At 44.1% G+C, this 22,889-nt stretch overlaps 2 protein-coding genes across 4 annotated transcripts in view; one reads left to right on the top strand and one right to left on the bottom strand.

Moving 5' to 3' along the window:
- The window catches only part of tfb1m (transcription factor B1, mitochondrial), a 58,548-nt gene that overhangs the window by 6,855 nt on the left and 28,804 nt on the right, over positions 1-22,889 (bottom strand). For all 3 annotated transcript variants that reach the window (XM_078556857.1, XM_078556858.1, XM_078556859.1), the window contains exons 7-8: positions 14,823-14,942; positions 6,314-6,441 (exon numbers count right to left, since the gene is read on the bottom strand). In XM_078556857.1, coding sequence (XP_078412983.1) covers positions 6,314-6,441; positions 14,823-14,942 — 248 coding nt within the window. The remainder of the gene's footprint in view (positions 1-6,313; positions 6,442-14,822; positions 14,943-22,889) is intronic.
- Positions 10,653-11,315, top strand: LOC144690001 (claudin-20). The gene has a single exon (XM_078557535.1). The coding sequence runs from the start codon at positions 10,653-10,655 to the stop codon at positions 11,313-11,315; it is 663 nt and encodes a 220-aa protein (XP_078413661.1).

Raw genomic sequence — 22,889 nt, 5'->3', positions numbered from 1 at the left:
AGGCAGGGGCCCTCAGCCACCCGTAGGGAGGAAGACCTGCAGCTGGGAACCCTGGGGCCATCCACCCAGGTGACTCCAAGAGTGCCCAGCGATCTCAATCCCCTCTGCCTATGACTCCATCACCTCCAGCTGTACAGGCCGAGGAGGGTGCACCTGCCCCACAGCAGGAGACCCAACGCAGGCTGGGGCCTTCCAGGTCTTGGTCCTCTGGAGGATACCAACCAAAATCATCAAAGACAACAGGGGTAGCAGTCAGCAGGCTGCCATCAGCTCTACTGTGGATGTCAGGGATGCGCCTAGACGTAGCGGTAGGCATAGAAAAATTAAGAAACTTTGACAGCACTTCTGAGTCATGGGTGTTCAATCACTGTATATATCATGCAGCTTTGTAAATACATTTGCCGCTCATGAGAATGGTCTTGAGCCTTGTGTTCTGTCAGGGAGATGTATCAAACTCCTTCCTGGAAGTGTCTGAAAATTGTGTTAGTAACATCTTATGAGACAACATGGAGTTAGGTGTGCCCACTAGCCTTGGAGGGGTAGCTGTAATTATTTCTCAAAATGAGATGGTTGTCTTCATTGGTGGTGCCAAAGCACAAGACCTGCAGCCATGATGGTCTCTCCAACCATGTGTGCATCTCAGGGTCCATCAGAAGTTTTCATTAAGGTGGCGATGACTGCATCAAGTCCTTTGACCCAGCGTTTGCACTGTTGTGCCGACTTTCACTTCCCAGGGCACACAGATACAGAGTTCGTCACTGACCTTCCAAAGATTAGGGCCTGGTGAATCATGAGGGTTGAAGATGTAAGTCCGGGTGCTGAACTTGCTCTTGAGGTATCTGGTTGTAAAGGCCTTTCAGTGCACTGGCATGGCACTAAGGGACAGAAGGAATGTGGCCGTGTCCCATGCCTGCACCTTACTCCTCCTGGAATCTTGTAGCTAAGTATGTGGCACAGGCATGTCTTCCACATCGTGCTTCTTCAATGGCATCCTCAGGTGGAATTTAAGCGTCATCTCCCTCTTCAGGTTCTTGCTCTTTCTGCTCATCATTGTCCGAGGAACTCTCAGACTCCTCCATGTCTCCCTCTGGCCAGGGATCCTCCTTTGAAGTGCCAGGTTCTGAAGGGCGCAACAGGCCATAATTATGCAGGACACCCTCTCTGGAGAGTACTGCAGAGCTCCACCTGAGCAGTCCAAAACATCGGAAACACATCTTCAGGATGCCAATGGTCTGCTCAATGGATCATGAAGGGCTATGCGCCACACTGTACCTCTCCTCTGAGGCACTCGGAGGACGATGCACGGGTGTCATGAGTCATCGGGTGGAATTTTCCGTGCCCGCTGGTGTCGGGTGTCATGGCAGGTGAGTGGACAATATCGTGGGAAGGCCAAAAATCGGTTTCACAACATCGTGAAACCAGTCTGCAGTCGTCTGCTCCACCAATCAATGGCGGGCCGCGTTTCCCACCGCCGCACGTTGGGAGCTTCATTGTAATACACCTGCATATCATTATAAGACCAGCTCTCCAGAATCATCCCCCCACGCTGGATCATCCGAGCACTCACGCCGACGTGTTTCACAACTGTACATAAGCGATGTGCGCCTGGCAAGCTGCATTTGGCTTGGGACTTCGAGGTTTGTTTGCCTACCTGGCTTCGGGCAGCACTCACGGTCATCAGTACAGACTTCATAGGCAGCACCATATCACTTTTAGGGGAGGGTCACATACAAGTCTCCACCTACCAAACCATCGTAAGGCGGGAGGGGGAGGGCAGGGCTAGGGCTTGCTTGGGGAAGGGAGGGAAGTGGCCTCAGGCAAAGGAAGAGGCTGCAAGGTGAGGGCTGTACTGGGGAAAGGAGGTGCCCAAGGGTGTGTGTGGGGGCACACACATGTTGATCTGTACAAGTGACCTCAAAATGATGAGGACTGAGGAGGCAGTCTCCAGAGGTGATGAGGCCAGATGGAGATGTGAGGGTGTGTGTGAGTGAGTGGTGAATGTGTGGTGGGCTTGTGAGTGTGAGAGTTTATCATGATGAGATGGTTGGCCTACCCTGGCGGTACGGATGAGATCATTCATCCTCTTTCTGCACTGGATGGCCAACTTCTTCCATGCAGCATTGGCATTGACCATCACTGCCACCGTCTCTCAAGGCAGAATGGTGGGATTGCTGGACCTCCTGTGGCCAGGACTGGGGTAGAGGACATCACATCGGGCCTCTAAAAGGCATTCCAGTGATGGGTCACTGAACTCTTCTTGGCTTTCAGGGCCATGTCTTCACTGGAGCAGTCCTGGGCTTCAAGCATTGAGAACTGTGTGGGCGGTTTCAGTTTAGATATGGCACCCGGAGTGAGGAAACGGTGAAGTAATAGCGTGACGGGCAATTCAGAGGCTGCCCATCAGCAAGACGGCGTGTTTCCTGTGGTGCATGGTTAATGAGGCTGGATTGGGACGATACAGCATGAAAAGCCGCCATTGCGGCCAGAAGGTAAAATGTCCTTTTTCCTGCTCACTACTGCACTTAGTTCAAATCTGGGACGATTCCACCCATCGTTTTTGTGGGTACCCCTTATCCCCAAACAGCTAGCCCTGTAATCGCTGAGGCCCTTTGAATACGTGAGGCGCCTGGGAGTGACTCAGGATGTATGAGTCACGGGATCCCCAGGGTACCTGGCACAAATGTGCATGATGTGCACGATGTGCTTCTGATGATCACACATCAGTTGAACGTTCAGGTAGTGGAACCGTTTTCTGTTAATGAACATCAGAGGCTGCTGCCATGTAGCTCTCAAAGCCACATGTGTGCAATCAATTGCACCTTGCGCTCTAGGGGAGCCTGAGGTAGGTGCAAACCCCAGAAATCTAGCAGCCTGGCTAACTTCATTGAGTGTGAACTTACTGACTCTTACTGTGTACTGTCACCTCCTTGATACATTTATGTGCTGAGGACTGTGAGATGCCACATAGGTCCTCTGTGGATCCATGGAACAATCCACAGGCAAAAAAATTGAGCGCGACAGTGTCCTCCAGAGCACTGGCAGGGGATATCCTCCCAGTCCATGGGGCATTAGATCCACCCACAGTATGTGGCAGATATGATCCACCAGATCTCTTGACAAGCACAGATGTGCGCGGCATTGTCTTTCACTCATCTCCAGATAGAAAGTCTTTTTGGTAGATTCTTGGTCATGCGAGTTACCTCCATGGGATGGGTCTAACCTCCTCATCTGCGGGTGCTGATGGGGCTCGCCTAGACCATGGGCCTCAGGCCAGGGCTCCTCTCAAAGCTACGCTAGGCGGTGCTGGGCTCTTCTCCTCCTCCTCAATTGGATCACTGCCATCAAGAAAGCAGCATTGAGGGCAGGCTCCATTATTCAATCCTCCTTCTCTGCGTGGATTGTAGATGCTACAGATTAATGAGTACTTGCCAAATATAGTAGGCCACCCACTCACAATCAGAAAGCCAATGTCATGCCCGAGAGCTGCCTCTGGGCTACTAGCTTCTCACTGATATAGCCTTGCAGCTGAGGCGCAAACTCACAGATCTCGGTGACTAAGATGCCAACTCTGATACTTGACTCCTCAATCTCACAGAGACTGGAAGAGGTTTGGATACATTCACGATATGTGCCACCTTACCAAAGGCACTCCTGCAATCTGGTGTGATCTGGTGTGCTGATCAAGCTCAACTTGCACTTCAGCAATGACTGATGCCCTTTACTCCATTATCCATGCCGACTTTAGAAAGCACATTAGAGGCTTTCACTGATGATCTGGCAGATATGTAGCAGCTGTGTTTCCTATACTGTTGCCTGCATTTTCCATTCTCACATGTTGCTCAAATGGAGCAACTGTATTGTGAGGCCAATGGCTCCTGCAGTCTTTCATAAAAGTGCACCAAAAGCAATGGCTCAAATTGCACCTTCTCAAGAAAGTTCTCCTCTTTTCTCTCTGCTCTGGCTCTATTTCAATGTTGTAACTCTAACTCCCTGAAAGGGCTCCTTAGTCCAGCCATGAGCTCCTCCCACACTGCCTCCTGCCTCTCCCATGCAGACTCTTTCCCAGTTTCAATTTCAAATTGTGTCACAAGTTTGGGCTTTCAAGATGGTGGTGCTGCATTTTTATTTTGAGACCAGCTTCGACCGTCCCCTTATAAGTGTTTGGGTCCCTCTAATCTTCCTGGAACCTCCATGATGTGAAGGTAGAGCTCCCTCCAGTTATTCTTCAGCCTCCCCTAGTAATGTTGGATCCCATTGTATTCGTGGTGGACATTCCAGCCGTACCCCCTGAACCATCACTGTTGATGTCCCGGTGCACCATGTGGACTCTCACTCCTCACCACCTCGAGGTTGTGTGCACGATCACATTCAGAGGAGAACCCCCCCAGGGGAGCTCTGACAACTATCCCCCCAATCCCCAACATTATTAGGTTTTCCCCATTTACAGGCTGCAAAGGCCTCTCCTAACCACGACCATCCCAGCTGCAGCCCAGTATCGAGCCAGGCAACCTTATCGCCACCAACTGTAAGACCATGAACATGCCCTGCACACTAAGCTGGGCCTTATCCCAATTGAACACAGAGGCCTTGCCCCTCCCTAGAGTGGGACTATGACGTGCGTGCCATGCATGGCCCTGTAGCATGGCTCGCAAAGTCGCAGGGCTGTCTTTAATCTCTCACCCCCGATCTCTTGGCCCCAGACCAGGAACTATGTTTGTCTTTCAATGAGCTCTCCCATTCCTGCTTTACTGATCACACCACAGTTTCCCTTCCCCGCCCCTCCATGAGTTTCCATGCAACCTGTTCCTCATGTGCAAGCCTTTCCCCTCTCCCACCTCTATGTCTGTGCAACCGATCCCTCTTGTGCCACTCTAACATAATCCCGCCCACTCCTATTCCTGAGCCTGCGTGCATCTCCTCCCAATCATATAGCTTGATTCCCATCCACTCTCTTCTGTGCCTGTATGCTAGTCTTCCATGTCAGGCTCCCATTTCCCCACCTTTGGCCTCCCCTCTGCCTCCCCTTGCAGCCGCTATCCCCCCTCCACCTCCAACCCCACCGTAACCCACAGTCCCCCATGACTCCGTTATCCATCCAACCTCCTGCACCCCTCCGGTCGTAATGCTGGTCTCTGTTTCAGAGTGCCGCCCTGCCTGAGGCTGCAGAACACCTCCTCCTCGAGTATAGAGGAATCCAGTAAGCAGCTCAGCCCTAAGCCCCCAACAGTGTGGTGTCTCACTGGCATTGGTGAGAAACTGCAGCAGCGCTGTTGCAGGTAGGCTTTGCATGTTGCACTCACCCCTAGTCACGAGCGAAGTAAGGGCCAACAGTTGCACGCCACTTCTATCTGAAAGCGATTCAGAACGATCGAATTTCCCGCTGGTGCACCACATAATTGGGAGGGGTAACATGATTCCGGCAAGCAGTGTTTTTAATGAGTATTCATAACATGGTAATGCATGCAAATGGCACTCCTGACATGTATCAGCGGAAAACCCGACACGCCATCAGCCAGTCATGAGAACGGTGAGGGGAAAATTCTGAACTGATTTCCCGCCAGCGGGATTCTGATTTTTGGCTTCTCTCAGAATTTTCCACTTCCGTCCGGCCACGAAACCCGTCGCCAGCAGGGCCGGAAAATTACTCTTAGTCTTGCTGTAAAAGCCCTTGGTAAAAGGTACACCTTGTTGAGTGAGATGTAATTGGATTTTAAATGGTGTAAGTTAATAATTACTGCTAAACAGTCTCACTGGATCTGAAAGAGTGATTTTATATTTGTTGAATATTAAATTCTTCCATTATGATACATACCACATTTTACCTTTTTTTAAAGCCTGTTTACTATATTTTAACTTGTACTTTAATCCCATGTATACGTCCCAATTAGTTGTTTCACTCTCTATAAAATTTAAATATTAAATGGTTTTTACTTCCTGGTTTATGAGAATACTTCAATGTGATTGGTTACGTGCCCTACTTGATGACGTAACTTGCTGGACGCCTGGCGATCCACTTGACTTGTTGCCAAGTTCAAACTGACTTTGGTAAAGGGAATCTCATGTCACAGAGATCGCTAGATCTATGTGGTCAGCTTTCTTCTAGGTCAACAGCGAGTGCCATTGCTTTACTGCTGACCACAAAATCCATTTTTACAAAGTAACTGCAGCACGTGAAAGATTTTTCATTACTTTTTTGTTTTGATTAACCAGCTACACTAAAATATATGTTGGCTCAAAACAATATTACAACTGTGATCAATTTTTCTTAATGTTACAAAAATTGATAATTGAGAGAGGCAGGACTAAAACTTACTCAACTCCTCTTCGGCAGTACTTTCTCCTAAAGCTGAAGATACATCTCACTACTTTTTCCACCAGTTTAAAGGGTTGGTTAATCTGTGGTCCCACCAAAGGAGTAAAGTGCACAACTCCTACATCCACCTAGACAAAAAAAATTAGATTATACAGATCACATCCAACACAGGAAAAAAATACACTTGCATTTAATGTTTTAAAACTTATCTATTGGAGGGTAAAATGGGTTTGATCTAGTAAACATTACGAAGATTCAAACCTTCTACATAACTGAAAATGATTAAATATGTCCTCAGCTCTTTGCTATGCAGCTGAACAATTTAAAACCCCTTTGCCACTGAACGAAGCAAATCAAGAAACTAACAAAAACTTTTATTTATATAGTGCTTTTGACTTAATAAAATGCCTCAGACCCTTCACAGGAGCATTATAAAACAATATGACACCAAGCCACATGAGGAGATACTAGGGAAGATGGCCAAAGCTTGGTCAAAGATGTAGGTTTTAAGGAGCGGCTTGAAAGAGAGATAGTGTGGTGGAAAGGTTTAGAATGGAAATTCCAGAGGTTAGGACCTAGGCAGCTGAAAGCATGGCTGCAATGATGGATCAATTAAAATCAGGGATGCTCATGAGGCTGAAATTAGATGGGCACACATATATGGGAAGATTGTGGGGCTGGGGGAGATTACAGAAAAGGGGAGGAGCAAGACCAGGGGCCAGCAGAGGGTTGGGGTGGGGGGCGGGGGGTGGTGGTGTTTGACCAGTGTAGGTCAGCAAGCACAGAAATGTTGGGTAAGTGGAACTTGGTGTAAAGAAGAACACAGGTTTTGGATGACCTCAAGGTTACAATTGATAGAATGTGGGGGACCAGCCAAGAGTGCGTTAGTATAGTCAACTCTAGAGTTAACAAAGGCATAGATGAGGGTATCATCAGCAGATGAGCTTAAGCAGGGGTGGAGGCTGGTGATGTTGCGAAGGTGGAACTAGGCAATCTTAATGATGGCAAGGATATGAAATCGCAAGTTCATTTCAGGGTTAAATATGACACTGGGAATGCAAACAGTCAGGTTCAACTATATAGTTGCCAGGAACCGTGATGGAGTTGGCAGCATGGACCAAAAAAAGGGTTTCAGTCTCTAAATTGGAGGAAATTTCTGCTTATTCAACACTGGATATCAGACAGGAGTCTGATAATTTTGCGATCGTTGAGGAGCTCAGAAAGGTGGTTTTAAGGTAGAGCTGAGTGTTGTCGCTGCACATGTTAAAACTGGTGTTTTCATGATATCGCAAAGAGGCAGCATGTAGATGAGAAACAGGAGGGGCCAAGGATAGATCTCTGGAAAACACTGGAAGTAACGGTGCAGGAGTAGGAAGAGAAGCCCTTGTAGGTAATACTCTGGTTGCAATAAGAATAGAACCAGGCGAGTGCAGTTACACCCAGTCTGACAACCGTGAAGAGACACTGGAGGAAGATGGAGGTGTGGTCAACCATGCCAAAGGCTGCAGATAGGTTGAGAGGATGAGGAGGGATAGTTTACCTTGGTCACAGAACATAGAATGTTGGTTGTAACTCTGCTAAGGGCTGTTTCAGTACTGTGGCAGAGCAGAAACCTCATCAGAGGGATTCAAAAATGGAGTTCCAGGGAAGATGGGCATGGATTTTGGAGGAAATAATGCATTCAAGTACTTGAGAGGAAGAAAGGTTCGTGAATGGGATGGCAGTTTACAAGGCCAGTGGAGCCAAGGGTTGTGGAGATGGTTGAACACAGCAGTTTTGAAGCAGGGAGGAACAGTGTTTGAAGAGAGAAAACTGTTAATATCAGCTAACATGGGGACCAGGAAGAGCCTGTACAATTTGTATCAGTCATTTGTTGAGTGAGGAATTCAATGCATTAGGAAGACTAATTGTCCATCTTCGTAGTCTAGGAATCCCCTTCAAGTTCAAATGCTTGTAGCCATATGGCTATTCTGGTCTGTCTTATTACATTTTCTAATCATTAACAAACTGACTCAATTCCGAATAGTTCTGAGTTGCATAGGAATATATTCAATTCTGACTAGTTCTTTAAAAAGTTGCACTTAATAATGAGTTCACTACATTTCCAAATCCACCCAATCTAACGTTTTAAAACCAGGTGTTTGAAACTTTAATGAGGTGAGAATTTATACACACTTTTGGCTGGAATTTTCCATGCCCACCAGTGTCAACAGTGTTCAGTGGTGTGAGCGGACAATATTGCGCGGTTGGTTTCATGATGGCGTGAAACCAGTTCATGATTGTCCACTCAGCCCACCTATGGCAGGCCACGTTCTCCGCCATCTTACGTTGGGAACCTCACTGTAATACATCAACATATTATTAGGTCAGCCCACCAGAATTGTTCCCCGCTCATGCTGGATTGTCCAGAGGAAAACACACCGTCGTGTTTCACAGTAGCACATAAGCGACGTGCATTTGGCGAGCTGCACTTCACTCGGGACTTCAAGGTTTGTTTGCCTACCTTGCTTTGGTCAGCACTCGCAGTCAGCAGTCCCAAGCTCCGCAGACAGCGCCACATCACTTTTAGTGGGGGCTCATGGAAGGTCTCTACCTACCAGGTCAGCCAAATATGGGTGGCTTTTCAATGACTGCAGGGCTAGGGCTTGCTTGGTGAAGGAGGAGAAGTGGCCTCAGGCAAAGGAAGAGGCTGCAGGTCGAGAGCTGTACTGTGGAAGGAGGGTAGCCCAGGTTGTGTGAGGCACATGTTGATCTGTGCAAGTGACCTCAAGATGGTGAAGCCTGAGGAGGCAGTCTCCAGAGGAGATGAGGCCAGGTGGAGATGTGAGGATATATGTGTGAGAATGGGTGGTGATGTCCCTTGAGCTGGCAGTGAGTGAGATGCCAGTGAATGTGTGAGTTTAGAGTGATAAGGTGCTTGCCATACCCTGGCTGCACAGATGAGATCATTCATCCTCTATCTGCATAGGATGGCCAACCTCTTCCATGCAATATTGTCACTGATCACCACTGCCAACGCTACCAAGCTGTAGTAGTAATGTTTCTGCCCCAGCTGTGGCCAGAGTGGGGATAGAGGACATCACAGCGGGCCTCCACGGTGTCCAAAAGGTGCTCGAGGGCTGCAGTGTTCTTGCCTTTTGGGGCCATGTCTTCTTTGCTGCAGTCTTGGGCTGGAAGCATTGAGTGTGGATGTACTTTAAATGTGGTGCCTGGCGTGATAAAGCGGCAAGGTGACGGCGTGGCAGGCGAATCAGAGCCCGCCCACCATGGAAATGGCATGTTTCCCAGGGATGCATAAATAATGTGGCAGGTTTGGGATGATACGGCGTGGAAACCCGCCATCGCAGCCGGCGGGTAAAACATCGTTCTTTTACGAATCACCTTAAATCAAAGCCCCCTAATTTTCAAACCTTTAGCTGCTGGAAGCAGTTTATCCTTATTCATTTTAAAGATCTCTATGAAATCGCCTCTTCCAGTTATTCCTCGTCCTTGGAACAATTCTAGTAAATTTCTTCTGTGCCCTCTCCAAAGTCTTCACCCCTTTCCTAAAATGTGATGCCTGGGATTGGACATAATAGTCCAAGCTGAAGCCGAATAGTGGTCCTACCTAACCAAGTTGCCAGGGTTAGTATGATTAAAGTGACGTGAACAAATTGCTCATTTACAGTCTGCATCCATTTCACAAACAGTGCATAGGTGGCGACAGATGAAACTGGCTCCTTATTTAACATTCATCCAACCCAGATACAGGGATAAAGGCAGGCTCTTTGGTTCTCTTTGTATTTAATCAATATAACAAAAAAAATCCATGTGGGGAGAAGTTTAAAAAATATAGCTCCGACATACTTGTTAGACTATACAAATAATCTCTCAATGCTGCTTTACAAATGGCCAATCACAGGCAGCATGTCAGACTTGAAAAAATATTCAGCTTATTAACTGAACAGTTTGTAGTACTGCATAGATTTATATTTTCAAAAACAAGCAGCACTGTTGCTAAGGAAGAACTGATGTCACATGAATTGATCTATTCACACTAATTTGTAAATTCTCTTTGTCCTGTTGGTAACTGGGCTCAGAGTGAGCTTTATCAGTCCAGTATTATTGAATTTAGTTCTCAACCATTCATTGCAGTTCTGGATACAATTTCTATAGGTAAGGGTTTTTTAAAAAAATTCCATAAATTGTGATTACTTCTTTCATTTCACTGAAGTTTTAAACCATGTTTTATAACAAGTATTATTCCCTTAAGCAGAGCTGAGAAAGAGCCTGATTAATTCTATTCCATTTACACAGAATTGAACCGGAGATTCCAAACACAAGGTGTCAGAAGATAATAATGGCTTCCGCAGGGCTGCAGATTTTTGCACTCTCTTTGTTTTTATTTGCTTTCCTAGGAGTAATTGCAACCACAGGGCTGCCAAACTGGAAGGTAAATACCTTTGCGGAATCAAATGTAATCTCTACAACGACACACATGAAAGGTCTCTGGATGGAGTGCACTTGGTATAGCACAGGGCTCTTCAGCTGCAGGTTTAACTTCTCAATCCTAGCCCAGCCTGTGTACATTCAAGTCTCCCAAGCTATGATGGTTCTGTCATGTCTTACATCAATGCTGGGAATCGGCATTTCCTTGCCTGGTATGAAGTGCATAAGATGGGGAGGAGATCGAAGGACAAAACGTTGTGCTGCCATCACAGGAGGGGTCTGTTTCATTACTGCTGGCATAATGTGTTTAGTTTCACTATTCTGGTTCACAACAGAGCTAGTAAGCCACTACTTCAAACAATCTGTCTCAGAAGATAACAGATATGAAATAGGAGGAGCAATATATCTTGGATGTATTTCTGCAGGGTTCTCATTTATCGCAGGTGCAATTTTCTGCACATCCTGCAACAGGGAATCACAGAGAGAAAATGTTCAATTCTCAAACAGACAGCACTACTCTATGCACCAGTCTTTGGGACATAAGGCAGACTATTCCCTTCAAGATTATGTGTAAAGACCAATAATACAGTGGTAGGTAAGCCAAGTGGTATAGTCTACAAAGTTTGCTGCTTGGAATCTGACAAAGATATTCTTAATTTCAGTTTATTTGGACAATTCTTCTGTTATCACAGAGAAACTGTTGTGCAGACACTGAGAACTCATTTGAAACGTCATCTGGGCTATTGTCAACTATTCTAATAAATGTTCAATTGTCTAAATCCAAAAGAGAAGCTCTTTCAGTAAGTTTCAAAAATGGGGGTACTCCTTTTAAAAGCATTGCTTTTTGATGTTGTAAGCCGATTTATTTTAGACAGTGTAACAAAAGACAAACATTACATAAGTGTGTTTTGCTAGCTGTAGGTTGTATTTGGATCAGTACAGAAGACAAGACATTTGTCTCCAATGATATGTAAAATTTCAATTTGTGAAGGTGATCATAACATAAAAATAATGCTGCTTAGTAAAAGAAAAATTGCAATACTAACTTCACTTTGTTAGAGTGAATTCAAAAACTTATGCCTGCCAATAGAATAAATTACAACACATGCAATACTTCTTTTTAAATCTAAGTGATGGCCCCTTGCATTGAACTATGGTTAGACTATATTTGCAGTACTGTGCACAGTGCCAGTCGCCACATTACAAAAAGGGTATACAGGCACTGGAGAAGGTCAAAAAAGATTTATAAGGGTGATACCACAGTTCAGGGTTTATAACTATTGGAAAAGGATGAACAAGCTTTCTCTCAGCCTCCTTCTTTCTCCTGAAAAGTGTAGGCTAAGAAGCAATCTAAAAGAGGTATTTAAAATGATAGGTTTTGATAGGGTAGACACAGAGTGTTTAGAGGCTATCAAGTTAAGAGTCACTGAATAATCAAATAAAGAATTTAGAAGAAATTTGAAAATGTAGGAACTCACTAACACACCAAGTAGTTGAGGTGAACAGTATAGATGCATTTAAGGAGAAGTTAGATAAAGCTATGAGAAAGAAGGGAATAAAGGGTGATACTGATAATGGATGGAAGGACGTTTGATGGAGCCTAACACTGGCATGGACTGGTTGGGCCAAATAGTCTGATTTTATGCTGTGCATTCTATATAATTCTATGTAAAAATGGTATACACACTAGTAAATTTTGGATGCTTCTCCCACGTATTTTAAAAATAGTGAATAATATTTATTCTTGTGTCCGATGATAACTAGTGAATAGAATGTTCAGGTTAAATAATTGCAACAGGTCATTTTATCTAAATAAACTTCCAAGCTAACTGTGAAAAAGGCTTAAATTATTTTTTTCCTAATTAGGTGACAGAAAACCTATAATAGGAAAAATTTCAAAACAAACCTGCACCATAGTATTTTAACACTTGATAATTCTCAATAAAACATCTGCACAGCTGGAGGGAAAATGGAGATGGATATAATAGTGCTCAAAGGCTGAGCGAAACAAGTAGCACAAATTATACATCACAGCCTGCCTTCCCTGTCAATGAAAATTCATTGTGCTTCCTTCCCTCGCTGTTCAACAACAAAGCAAACTCCCTCACTGCCCACTGTTTATTATTTATTCTCAACACAACTGCCTTTGCTCTTACGTCTCTGCTTTTAACTACCATGGTTACAGAATTTTTTTATCAGGATCCATCTTTGTCCATCAAACTGAAGAGCTTTCATCTATTTGCTGTCAGCGTTGCTGTTAGCATTTATGGCACGCAGCTGCAATTTTCCATTCAAGACCATTTAGGCTCATTTCAAGCTGCAAACATCCATATTGATCTGGATAACCTCATTTCAGCACTCGGTCCTGTTTTCCCACCCACGACCTGCACCCACCCCCACTACCACCCCCTAACATATTTTATGAACAGCTTCAACCTTACAGAAACTGTATCCAATGCACTGGCTTACTTAAGAGTTCTCTTTCAAAATATGACATACCGTATTTCATACCCTTCAAACATACTTTGGTTATACCTAAGATTTTACACAGCTGGGATGCTGCAAAGTAACTTCAGGTACTTATGCAGTCCTCATTTTTCATTTCTGAGAATTTATTTAAAACATCAGGTTTTAAAATATTAGTAAACAATGTAATTGGTTTAAATTGAGCTTTGCTCAGACTATTCAGCTGTAAAAGGTTCCTTTAAAATCACCAAATTTTCTGTATGAACATTTGAACGATAATGAATAGTCAGTTGATTACCAGACTCCCAAAAATAGAGAAATGTTTTCATGACTTCAGAAATAAGCATTACATATGAACATACAAAAAAGTAATATTGAGCAAGAGATCAAGTGGTCCAGCGAGCCTACTCCATCCAGTCATATTGGAACTAAGCATCATAAAGCCATGAGCCATGCACATCATCAGAGAAGCAAAGCTTTTGTTGACTGAGGTGAGGAATGTTGCATAGTTAAATTGAGGAGTTAAACTGAGGACTGCATAATCACAAATTTTTGAAGGTGGCAGAGCAAGTTTAGGGGAGGTAATGGCGTAGTGGTATTGTCACTGGACTAGTAATCCAGAGACCCAGGGTAACGCTCTGGAGACCACCACGGCAGATGGTGGAATTTGAATTCAATAAAAAAAACCTGGAATTAAAAGACTAATGAAAGCATTGTTAATTGTTGTAAAAACCCATCTGGTTCACTAATGTCCTTTAGGGAAGGTCTGGCCTACATGTGACTCTAGACGCAAAGAAATGTAGTTGACTCTTAAATGCCCTCTGAACAAGGGCAATTAGGGATGGGCAATAAATAAAAGCCAGCGACGCCCACATCCCATGAATGAATTTTTTTTAAAATAAGGCAGTTAAGTAAGTGTATGGGATACTCGGCTTTGTAAACAGGGCACTGAAAGCAAAAGCAAAGAAATCATGCTAAACCTTTAAAAAATCACTAGGCCTCAGCTGCAGAATTGTGTACAATTTTGGGCACCACACTTTAGAAGGATGTCCAAGACCTTGGAGAGAGTACAGAGGAGATTTACCAGGATAATGCCAGGGATGATGAATTTCAATATGCGCAGAGATTGGAGAAGCTATGATTGTTCTCCTCAGAACAGAGAAGGTTAAGGGAAGACCTAAAAAAGGTATTCAAAATTATGAGGGGTTTTGATGGAGCAAGTAGGTTAGTTAGTTAAAATAATTGTCAAAAGAGCTAGAGTAGGAATGAGGAAAAATTATTTACACAGGATTATTATGATCCAGAGTGCACCATCTGAAAGGGTGGCAGAGTCAGATTCCAGGGGACCTTTGAAAAGGCAAATGGACATGTAGGTGAAGAGAACTCATTTGCAGGGTTAAGGGGAAAAGGAAAAAGGAAGAGGTGTTGTGAGACTAAATGGACACCTCTTTCAAAGAGCTTGTACAGGCACAATGGGCTGAATGGCCACTTTCTGTGCTGTAAGATTCTATGAAATCTGCACCTGGCATAAAGATACCTTAAAAACAAAACAAGGAGTGCACTTCTAACAATCTCACAGCAGGGGCTCTTTAAACATTAGTCAGAAATATCTTACCTTAGGTTTTGGAACAAAGGCTCTGCCTGGAATTGTAAAGCAGCTCTTTACATTACACAAGTATTGAGCCATTACAGACAATCTGCTTCTTTGTCTACTGCCAGTACTTGCTGTGAGGCGCTGTAAAAGAAATATGTAGTTTCAAAATCTTATATGCATTTATTTAAAAACTGTCATTTTATACAGATTAGTTACATAAGCATAAAATGAGTTCATGAATAGAGAAAATAGTCACTGAATTATGTCCCACATAGTCACATAAGTGAAAGTATGTTTCATTTCATTTATATCAGATGCTGACTGCAGTTATTCCGTTCTTTCAAAAGCTAAAAACAAATCATCGAGCGTAAACAGCGTGACTGTTTGATACAATTGCAATTTTTTTACCTCCTTTTCAATTAGGAAAACTAATGGGCTGGATTTTGCAGGCGGTGATGGTGGGGCGATGGGAGGGTGGGGGGGTGAGTTGCCACCCTACTGAAACTGACCACAACTTCAATATGTCAAGCTTGTGTAGATTAGCGTGGATCTGAATTAAAGACCATCGGGTTGGGATGCCAGCAGTATAACTGGACTGTCTCATCAGTGCAGGATTTTAAAAGATTTTTCACTTTCAGTTACTCATTTTTAACTATAATACTATTAAAGCTGTACAAAAACAAAAAATGGAAAATGTTTGAATTCATTGAATTACTTAAGTTTATACATAAAACCTTGAAAGCTGTATCAACAGTGAACTTAACTTCTGGGGGAGAATTTTCTCCCCGTCAGGGGGCTTGTGCGGGGACAGAGCCGACTGGCGCCCCCGATCGACTGGACGTCGCCATTTTACGTGGGCAGACCAATTAAGGCCTACCCAGCCTGATGCGCACCCGGAAGTGCTGAGCGCTCCCTGTGCGGGTGGTGGTGGGGGGTGGGGGGGATGGTTGCCTGAGTCGGGACTGCACTCTTTCGTGCATGCGCACATGCGCAGAGGTGCCTCAGGGAGATTAGTTTTAAGTTTAAACAGTCTAATGAAGTGTTGTAAAAATTTTTATGACATGTCCCCTCATTTGAAACTGTCACATGAGCTGGGGCATGTGCACTAATTTTAATAAAAATTTTTCTTAAAATTTTAAATCATTCATGAAACCTCATCCGCCTGTGGATGAGGTTCCATGAAAAATGCAAAGGCCGCCTGGGCTCTTCGCCTGCCCGCCAACCTTAAGGTTGGATGGGCAGCTTTTTCAATAGGCTTAATTAGTTCATTAATGACCTTAACATGCCTTTGACAGTTCCCCTAAATGATGCGTGGTGACGTCAGGACGCACACCCGACGCACACCCTGCATCATTTTACGCCTTGGCGAACGGGCCCCACCCCCACTCGCCAAGTTGAAAATTTCGCCCCTGAAGTTTTTCTTTGATTACACTTTTGTTTGCTTATGAGCTAGTTAAGTGGTCTAATATGGATCATTGCAACTTAATCAGTGATAACACTGCTGCTGGTACACTGAAGAATGAAGAATAATGTTAAGGTATCAATATTATTTCTAGCGGGATCATTTGAATCAGTTTCCTTGACAATATGTCCAATATGTACTGAAATATATTAATCAATGGTCTAAGTGATGACATTATTAAATGGTAAAAGAGATTTCATATTAGCTGATCACAACTAGTGGATTAACTATTTTTTAAAAATTCCTTTCTGTCCACAAACCTCACTTCCTTTTGTAACAATCTTCCATCACATTTAACACTAAGCTTACCAAAGAAATCATTTATTACAAAATTTACAATTGTAAACAGCTATCATTGCTGGTTATGCAACCAATTAAATAACTCAGTGTGTTTAAAAACAAATTCCGCCTTACATTTTCTCATTAAAAGAAATTTATAAATGGCCAATATATGGTTTTGGACACATTTCAGAATGGCATGATTAAATCTGCAGAGTGAATTGCCTTTTGTGACTTTTTAAAAAGTTTTTTTTAACTTCAAGGATTCAGTCTTGCTCAAAAACCTGGGCTTTCATAGGATCCTTCAACTTAAAAGGAAGCCATTCCGAATATCATGTCTGTGAAAGAGTTATCCAATTAATCTCACTTCCCTATTTTCTCCTAGCCCTACAAATTTTTCTTCTTCAAGTGTATGTAAAACTTCCTTTGAAAGCTACTTTGAAAGTTATTTTATCTGCTTCCACCATTCTTTCTGGCATTGCAATAGAGATCATAAGAATTCACTAGGGTTAAAAAAAAACTCACCGCACCCTTGGTTCTTTTGCCAATTATCTTATATTTGTGTCCTCTGGTTATTGACCCTCCTGCCAGGTGGAAAAAGTTTCCCTCTATCTACTCTATCAAAATGTTTCTCTATTAAATATCCCCATAACCTTCCCTACTCTGAAGAAAACAATCCCAGCTTCTCTAGTGGAAGAGGCTCGAGGGATTAAATGGCCTACTCCTATTCATGTTCCTAGTCTTTCCACAACACTGAGTCGCACATCCCTGGTTTCAGTTTAGCAAATCTTCTCTACATATATACAATGCAGGTACCTCCAGAATGATACCTAAAATTAAGGGGACAGGTTGAATAGATTAAGCCTGTATTCTATTGAGTATAGAAGATTAAAGGGTAATCTAATTGAAGTGCTTATCTCAATTGTTTCCCTGCTTATATAACTGGTTGATTTGTTTTTCCTCCTCCAGTCTCTTAATTCCTTCCTCATACTATCCTTTTTGTAAAAATATTTTTATTTGCCTCATCTATTCTACTCCGTAGTTTCTGATTGCTTTTATCTTCCCTGCCTCCCCCTACACCCACTTCCTAGTTTAAATGACTACTTTCCTATATATCCATTTTGCCTGATCATTAGCTCCTCGCTGATCAGATATAGGTCAGTCTTGTGGAATATTTCCAATCATCTCCAGGACTAATACTAGTGCCCCATAAAATGGAAACACTCTGCAACTCTCTGCTAAAGGCTCTTTAGTGACATGCAAAGCACCCTAATTTTCGAGTATACATATGAGAATCAATTTCAATATTAAATAATGGCCAGAATTTTACACTCCCCTCAGGAGCTGGCAGGTGGGGGGAGCATAAAATCAGTTGGGCATGACAGGGAGACCACTTAAGGATCCCTTAAGTTAAACACTAGGGGCCTGGCTGTGGACTCGGTGGGGAAGGGTCCCTCCTGTCCAGGCACCCTGTACCCAATGGAGGGGTGCAGCCAACTGTGATCACTGCATCCAGCTTGTTCCCCACCCAACCCCAGCCTCACGATCATGGTACTGCTACCGCCCCCCACCTGACTGATCCCGGTGAAGCCACCCCAATTCACCTTTGAACCCTGGCTCCCCCGTGTGGTCTGTCAGCAATGGCCACTGCACCCAGTGGTGTTGCTGGGATTGGAGAGCTGTCGGCCATCTGATTGGTCACTAGCTTTGGGTGGTGGGGCATCCTCCCAACTAGGGGCAGAAGCCACGACCTTAGCCACTAAACAGGCTAGTGGCTGTAAAACCTAGTCATGACTTCCCAACCCTGTAGAGGTGGGCTTGTCCCTGACTTTTCAAATGGGGGAATCGGGGGCAGAACAGCCACTTATGTGAAAAATATAACTGAATTCAGCAGAAACTGAAATTGAAGCTATTGAATAACGTGGTCGTGACTTCCAATTTCTATGGTTCTTTAAATGCTTTAACTACGGTTCATGCAACCAATCCTTGGGCAGTTGATCCTCGCCTGTGTTGTTTTGCACATGACTGACAAAAATACGAGTTGGCCATTCTCCAATTTCACGATGGTTGACAGGGCCCTCAACTGTGTCCGGCCCATCTCCCGCGCATCCGTCCTCACACCTTCCTCTCCCTCCCAGAAACATGATAGGGTCCCCCTTGTCCTCACTTATCACCCCACCAGCCTCCGCATTCAAAGGATCATCCTCCGCCATTTCCGCCAACTCCAGCATGATGCCACCACCAAACAGATCTTCCCTTCACCCCCCCCGGTGGCATTCCGCAGGAATCATTCCCTCCGGGACACCCTGGTCCACTCCTCCATCACCCCCTACACCTCAACCCTCTCCCACAGCACCTTCCCATGCAACCGCAGAAGGTGCAACACCTGCCCCTTTACTTCTCCTCTCCTCACCATCCAAGGGCCCAAACACTCCTTTCAAGTGAAGCAGCACTTCACTTGCACTTCCCTCAATTTAGTCTACTACATTCACTGCTCCCAATGCGATCTCCTCTACATTGGAGAGACCAAATGCAGACTGGGTGACCGCTTTGCGGAACACCTTCGGTCTGTCCGCAAGCATGACCCAGACCTCCCTGTTGCTTGCCATTTCAACACTCCACCCTGCTCTCATGCCCACATGTCCATCCTTGGCCTGCTGCAATGTTCCAGTGAAGCTCAACGCAAACTGGAGGAACAGCACCTCATCTTCCGACTAGGCACTTTACGGCCTTCTGGACTGAATATTGAGTTCAACAATTTTAGATCATGACCTCTCTCCTCCATCCCCACCCCCTTTCTGATCCCCCCCCACTTTTCCAATAATTTATATAGATTTTTCTTTTCCCACCTATTTCCATTATTTTTAAATGTATTTCCATCCATCATTTTATCTCTGCCTTTTAGCCTATTTCGATCCCTTCCCCCCAACCCACTCCCACTAAGGCTATCTGTACCTTTATTATCACATTCCTTAGATAATATCACCAGCTTCAACACCTCTTTATCCTTTTGTCTATGACATTTCTTGGTTATCTCCACCTATCACTGGTCCTCTATCCAGCTCTACCAGTCCCACCTCCCCCTTAAACCAGCTTATATTTCACCTCTTTTCTACTTTTCCTTAGTTCTGTTGAAGAGTCATATGGACTCGAAACGTTAACTGTGTTCCTCTCCGCAGATGCTGTCAGACCTGCTGAGTTTTTCCAGGTATTTTTGTTTTTGTTTTGGATTTCCAGCATCCACAGTTTTTTGCTTTTATCCAATTTCTTTTTGCCTGGGTGCTAGAATCAATCAAAAATGGAATTTTTTCCCTTAGAGAAAAATCATCAGGACATTAAAAATGATTTTTTTGCTCATTTTCTTTGAACATTTCTCTTTACTAGATGTAAAAATATTGAAAATGGAAAAAAAAGACTGTTTGGCTGACAGTCAAGCATCACACAAGTGAGAAGTTAGTTTTTTTGTTTTCCAATTGGTTTCTGAAGACAGTACATCACAACGATGGATGTGTTGGCCGACTAATGGCTAGAGTGTGTGGTGAAACCTCCAGGAATACATTTAATCACAGTTGGCAACCCTACTAAAACTGCACTTATCACTACCACAAGTGGTAGCATTTGCCTCTCAATTTGAAGGTTGTGGCTTCAAGCCCTACTCCAAATATTTGAGTACATTATCTAGGTTAACACTGCAGGCTGAGGGAGTGCTACAGTGTTGGAGTTACCATCTTTCCAATAAGGTATTGGCCTCAATTTTGCACTCGGTGACGAAACAAGGCTGCTTGCTGCTGGCCGCAATGAAAGCTGCCCACAAATATCTAGCAATCTCTGTGGTGGCGTTTTCCCTTTCCTGATGCCTGTTTAAATCTGGCCCCCAAATCATGGGAATATTTTGACGTGCAGCAGCAGTGATGTCAACAAGCAGGTAAGAAGCCAATCAGATTGAAGAATTCATAAAGCAGCACACAAGCAAGTTAAAAGTACTTAATGTCTTCACTAATAATTTAAATTTTTAGTTAAATAAACTATTTCAATTGGGTTAAGGTAGAAGCTAAAATAAACAAACTTTTAAAGAGGGTGTTTTTAAAAATTGTAATTTTTATCATTATGGAGAAATCTGACATTCAACAAATATAAAATTAACTTCCCAAGGCCACTCTGGGTGGTTAGCAGTAATTGTGAAGTTAGTATATCATTAAAAGCCCAGGGCCGGATTTTCACAGTCCCAAACAGGATCAAATGGAGGTGGGACTAGAAAAAAATTGCCAAAGAGCCTGGAATTCCCGTCTCCATTTCCACTCTCAGCTATTTTCAGGAGGGTAGGGGAGCGATTGGGCCCTGGAACAGGTCTGCTCCTATTGAGGATGCAATTGACAGCATTGTGGGCCCATGAGTAGACTGTCTGTGGTAAGTTTTTTTTTAATTTTCAGGGAAGCAGCCGGATTTTAGTGGCTGGTAGGTTTTAGAGCAGCTGCATGGAGGTGTGAACCATGGATTGAGGACAATAAAAGTTTAAAAGGTACGTCAAATAATTTTGTCTCCTTTACAGTTCATCATGAAATGCTACAGCATGAGTTGTATCTGAGTTCATTAAGGTGAGTCAGGACAGTGCTGCGATTGGAAGATGTAGCTACCTAGCAATGTGTTTGCCAAAATTTTACTTCTGCTAACTGGCAAACTTCAAGTAAAAGATCAACACTGTGAATGTGGAAAAGTCTTCAGATAAATTTAAAAAGTTCATGAAATGGATAATAACGTGGAGAGCATTTTACAGCATTGAACTTGTAGCCTACTATGTTAACAATATCTAACTGTTTAAGCTTTTCCCATTGCTTTTATGTATTCCGTCTAGATTTCTGTTGAGATAGCAGTTCTGGAGTCAATTTGTTTACTTGGGGAGAGTTATGGGCTTTCGGTTGCAATCCAACTGCCTAATTGTCTTACAATCGCTGTTGTGCTTCACTGTTTATACAGCTGGTTTGAAGAGTCAGTTTGTTTACTTGGGGAGAATTATGGGCTACTCAACAGCTTCCAATTTTTATAATAGGGCTTGTGAATTCTGTTCATAACATGGATAATCGGTGATGGACTGAGGGGGTGAGGGGGATTTAAAGTGGTCAGAAGCTTCAACTGTATATACATAATTACTGATTGCAGAGGAAACACTGAGCCAAGAATATTTGGGAATGGAGACGGGCTTTTTAACCTGCACTCAGCCCGTCTCCATTTCTGCTTTGGGCTTGCCATCTCCAGGCTACTTAGAGCTTAGGCCCCCAGCCAAAAAATCCTGCTTTCCAGCAATCTCAAGATAGCGGTGGGAATGGCTCCCAAAAGGTGGCTGACCTTACAGAAAGCTCAAATGGAACCAGATATTTCGGTCCACGGGGGGAGGGGGAACAGCATGAGGACACCATTTGGCCCCTTCAGCTTGCTCCTCCGCATAGATTGATCAGAGAAGATTGTGTTCCTGCCACCCACCCCCCACCCCCCCCTCCCCCCCGCCGACTGCCACTCGCCAAAATAAACCCATATCCCTTGACATCTTTATCATACCGAAAAGTTTCAAGGTTACTTTGGAGTCCACTTACTGAGAGTGCCTCACCTGCACTATGGGTTGCTGAGTAGCAGCCATTCTGGACCCTCCAATCGCAGAGAGTCCAACAAATCTCAGTCCTAGATGGCTTTAGTATTGCTGTGAGACTGTAATCTGTCATTGGGGACATCATAGCCAAGGTAAGCATCTTGCCTGCATGGACCCTCCAGAGCCCTGTTAGAGCTGCTGACGCTTCACATGGATATCCTCAGTCCTCAGCACAGTCCAGGACAAAGGCCCATTCAACTCTCCTTCACCTCATGGACTAAGACCCTGGTCCTTCAACGATATCTGATGCACTTAGGTTGCAAACCCTTTACGCGGCTCTACTGCCACCCTTGATAAGGAGACAAACAGGCCAAATAAATCTCCACATGAGGTCTGACAAAGGCTTCCGTCAACTGCACACACACCTCTTTAATCCTACACTCAAATCTCTCTTGCAATCAAGGCTAACTTTCCCGTTGCCTCCTTACTTGCAGCCTTTACCCACATGTTAGCTCAAAATGAGGAGCAAGGAAGGTCATTAACATTTGGATGTGCCCACAACTTCCTCCAGAATTGCAGGGAAGCCTCTGGATTTCTACTGTTAAGACGACAGTATAGAGCTTCACTCTCTCAGCCCTGAAACTGCACCTACAGTGTTTCTTGCCACCCACAAAGCACTATTAACTTCCTTTGAATACTCGTAGCGTCCACCCACATCTCATATCAGGGCAACAGCAGCAGGAGCTGCAATTACCTCGCTGAACAT

Source organism: Cetorhinus maximus, chromosome 14 (genome assembly GCF_964194155.1).
Source record: "Cetorhinus maximus chromosome 14, sCetMax3.hap1.1, whole genome shotgun sequence".
In the NCBI taxonomy this organism is placed as follows: Eukaryota; Metazoa; Chordata; class Chondrichthyes; order Lamniformes; family Cetorhinidae; genus Cetorhinus; species Cetorhinus maximus.
This window is presented reverse-complemented; position numbering and strand designations above follow the sequence as displayed.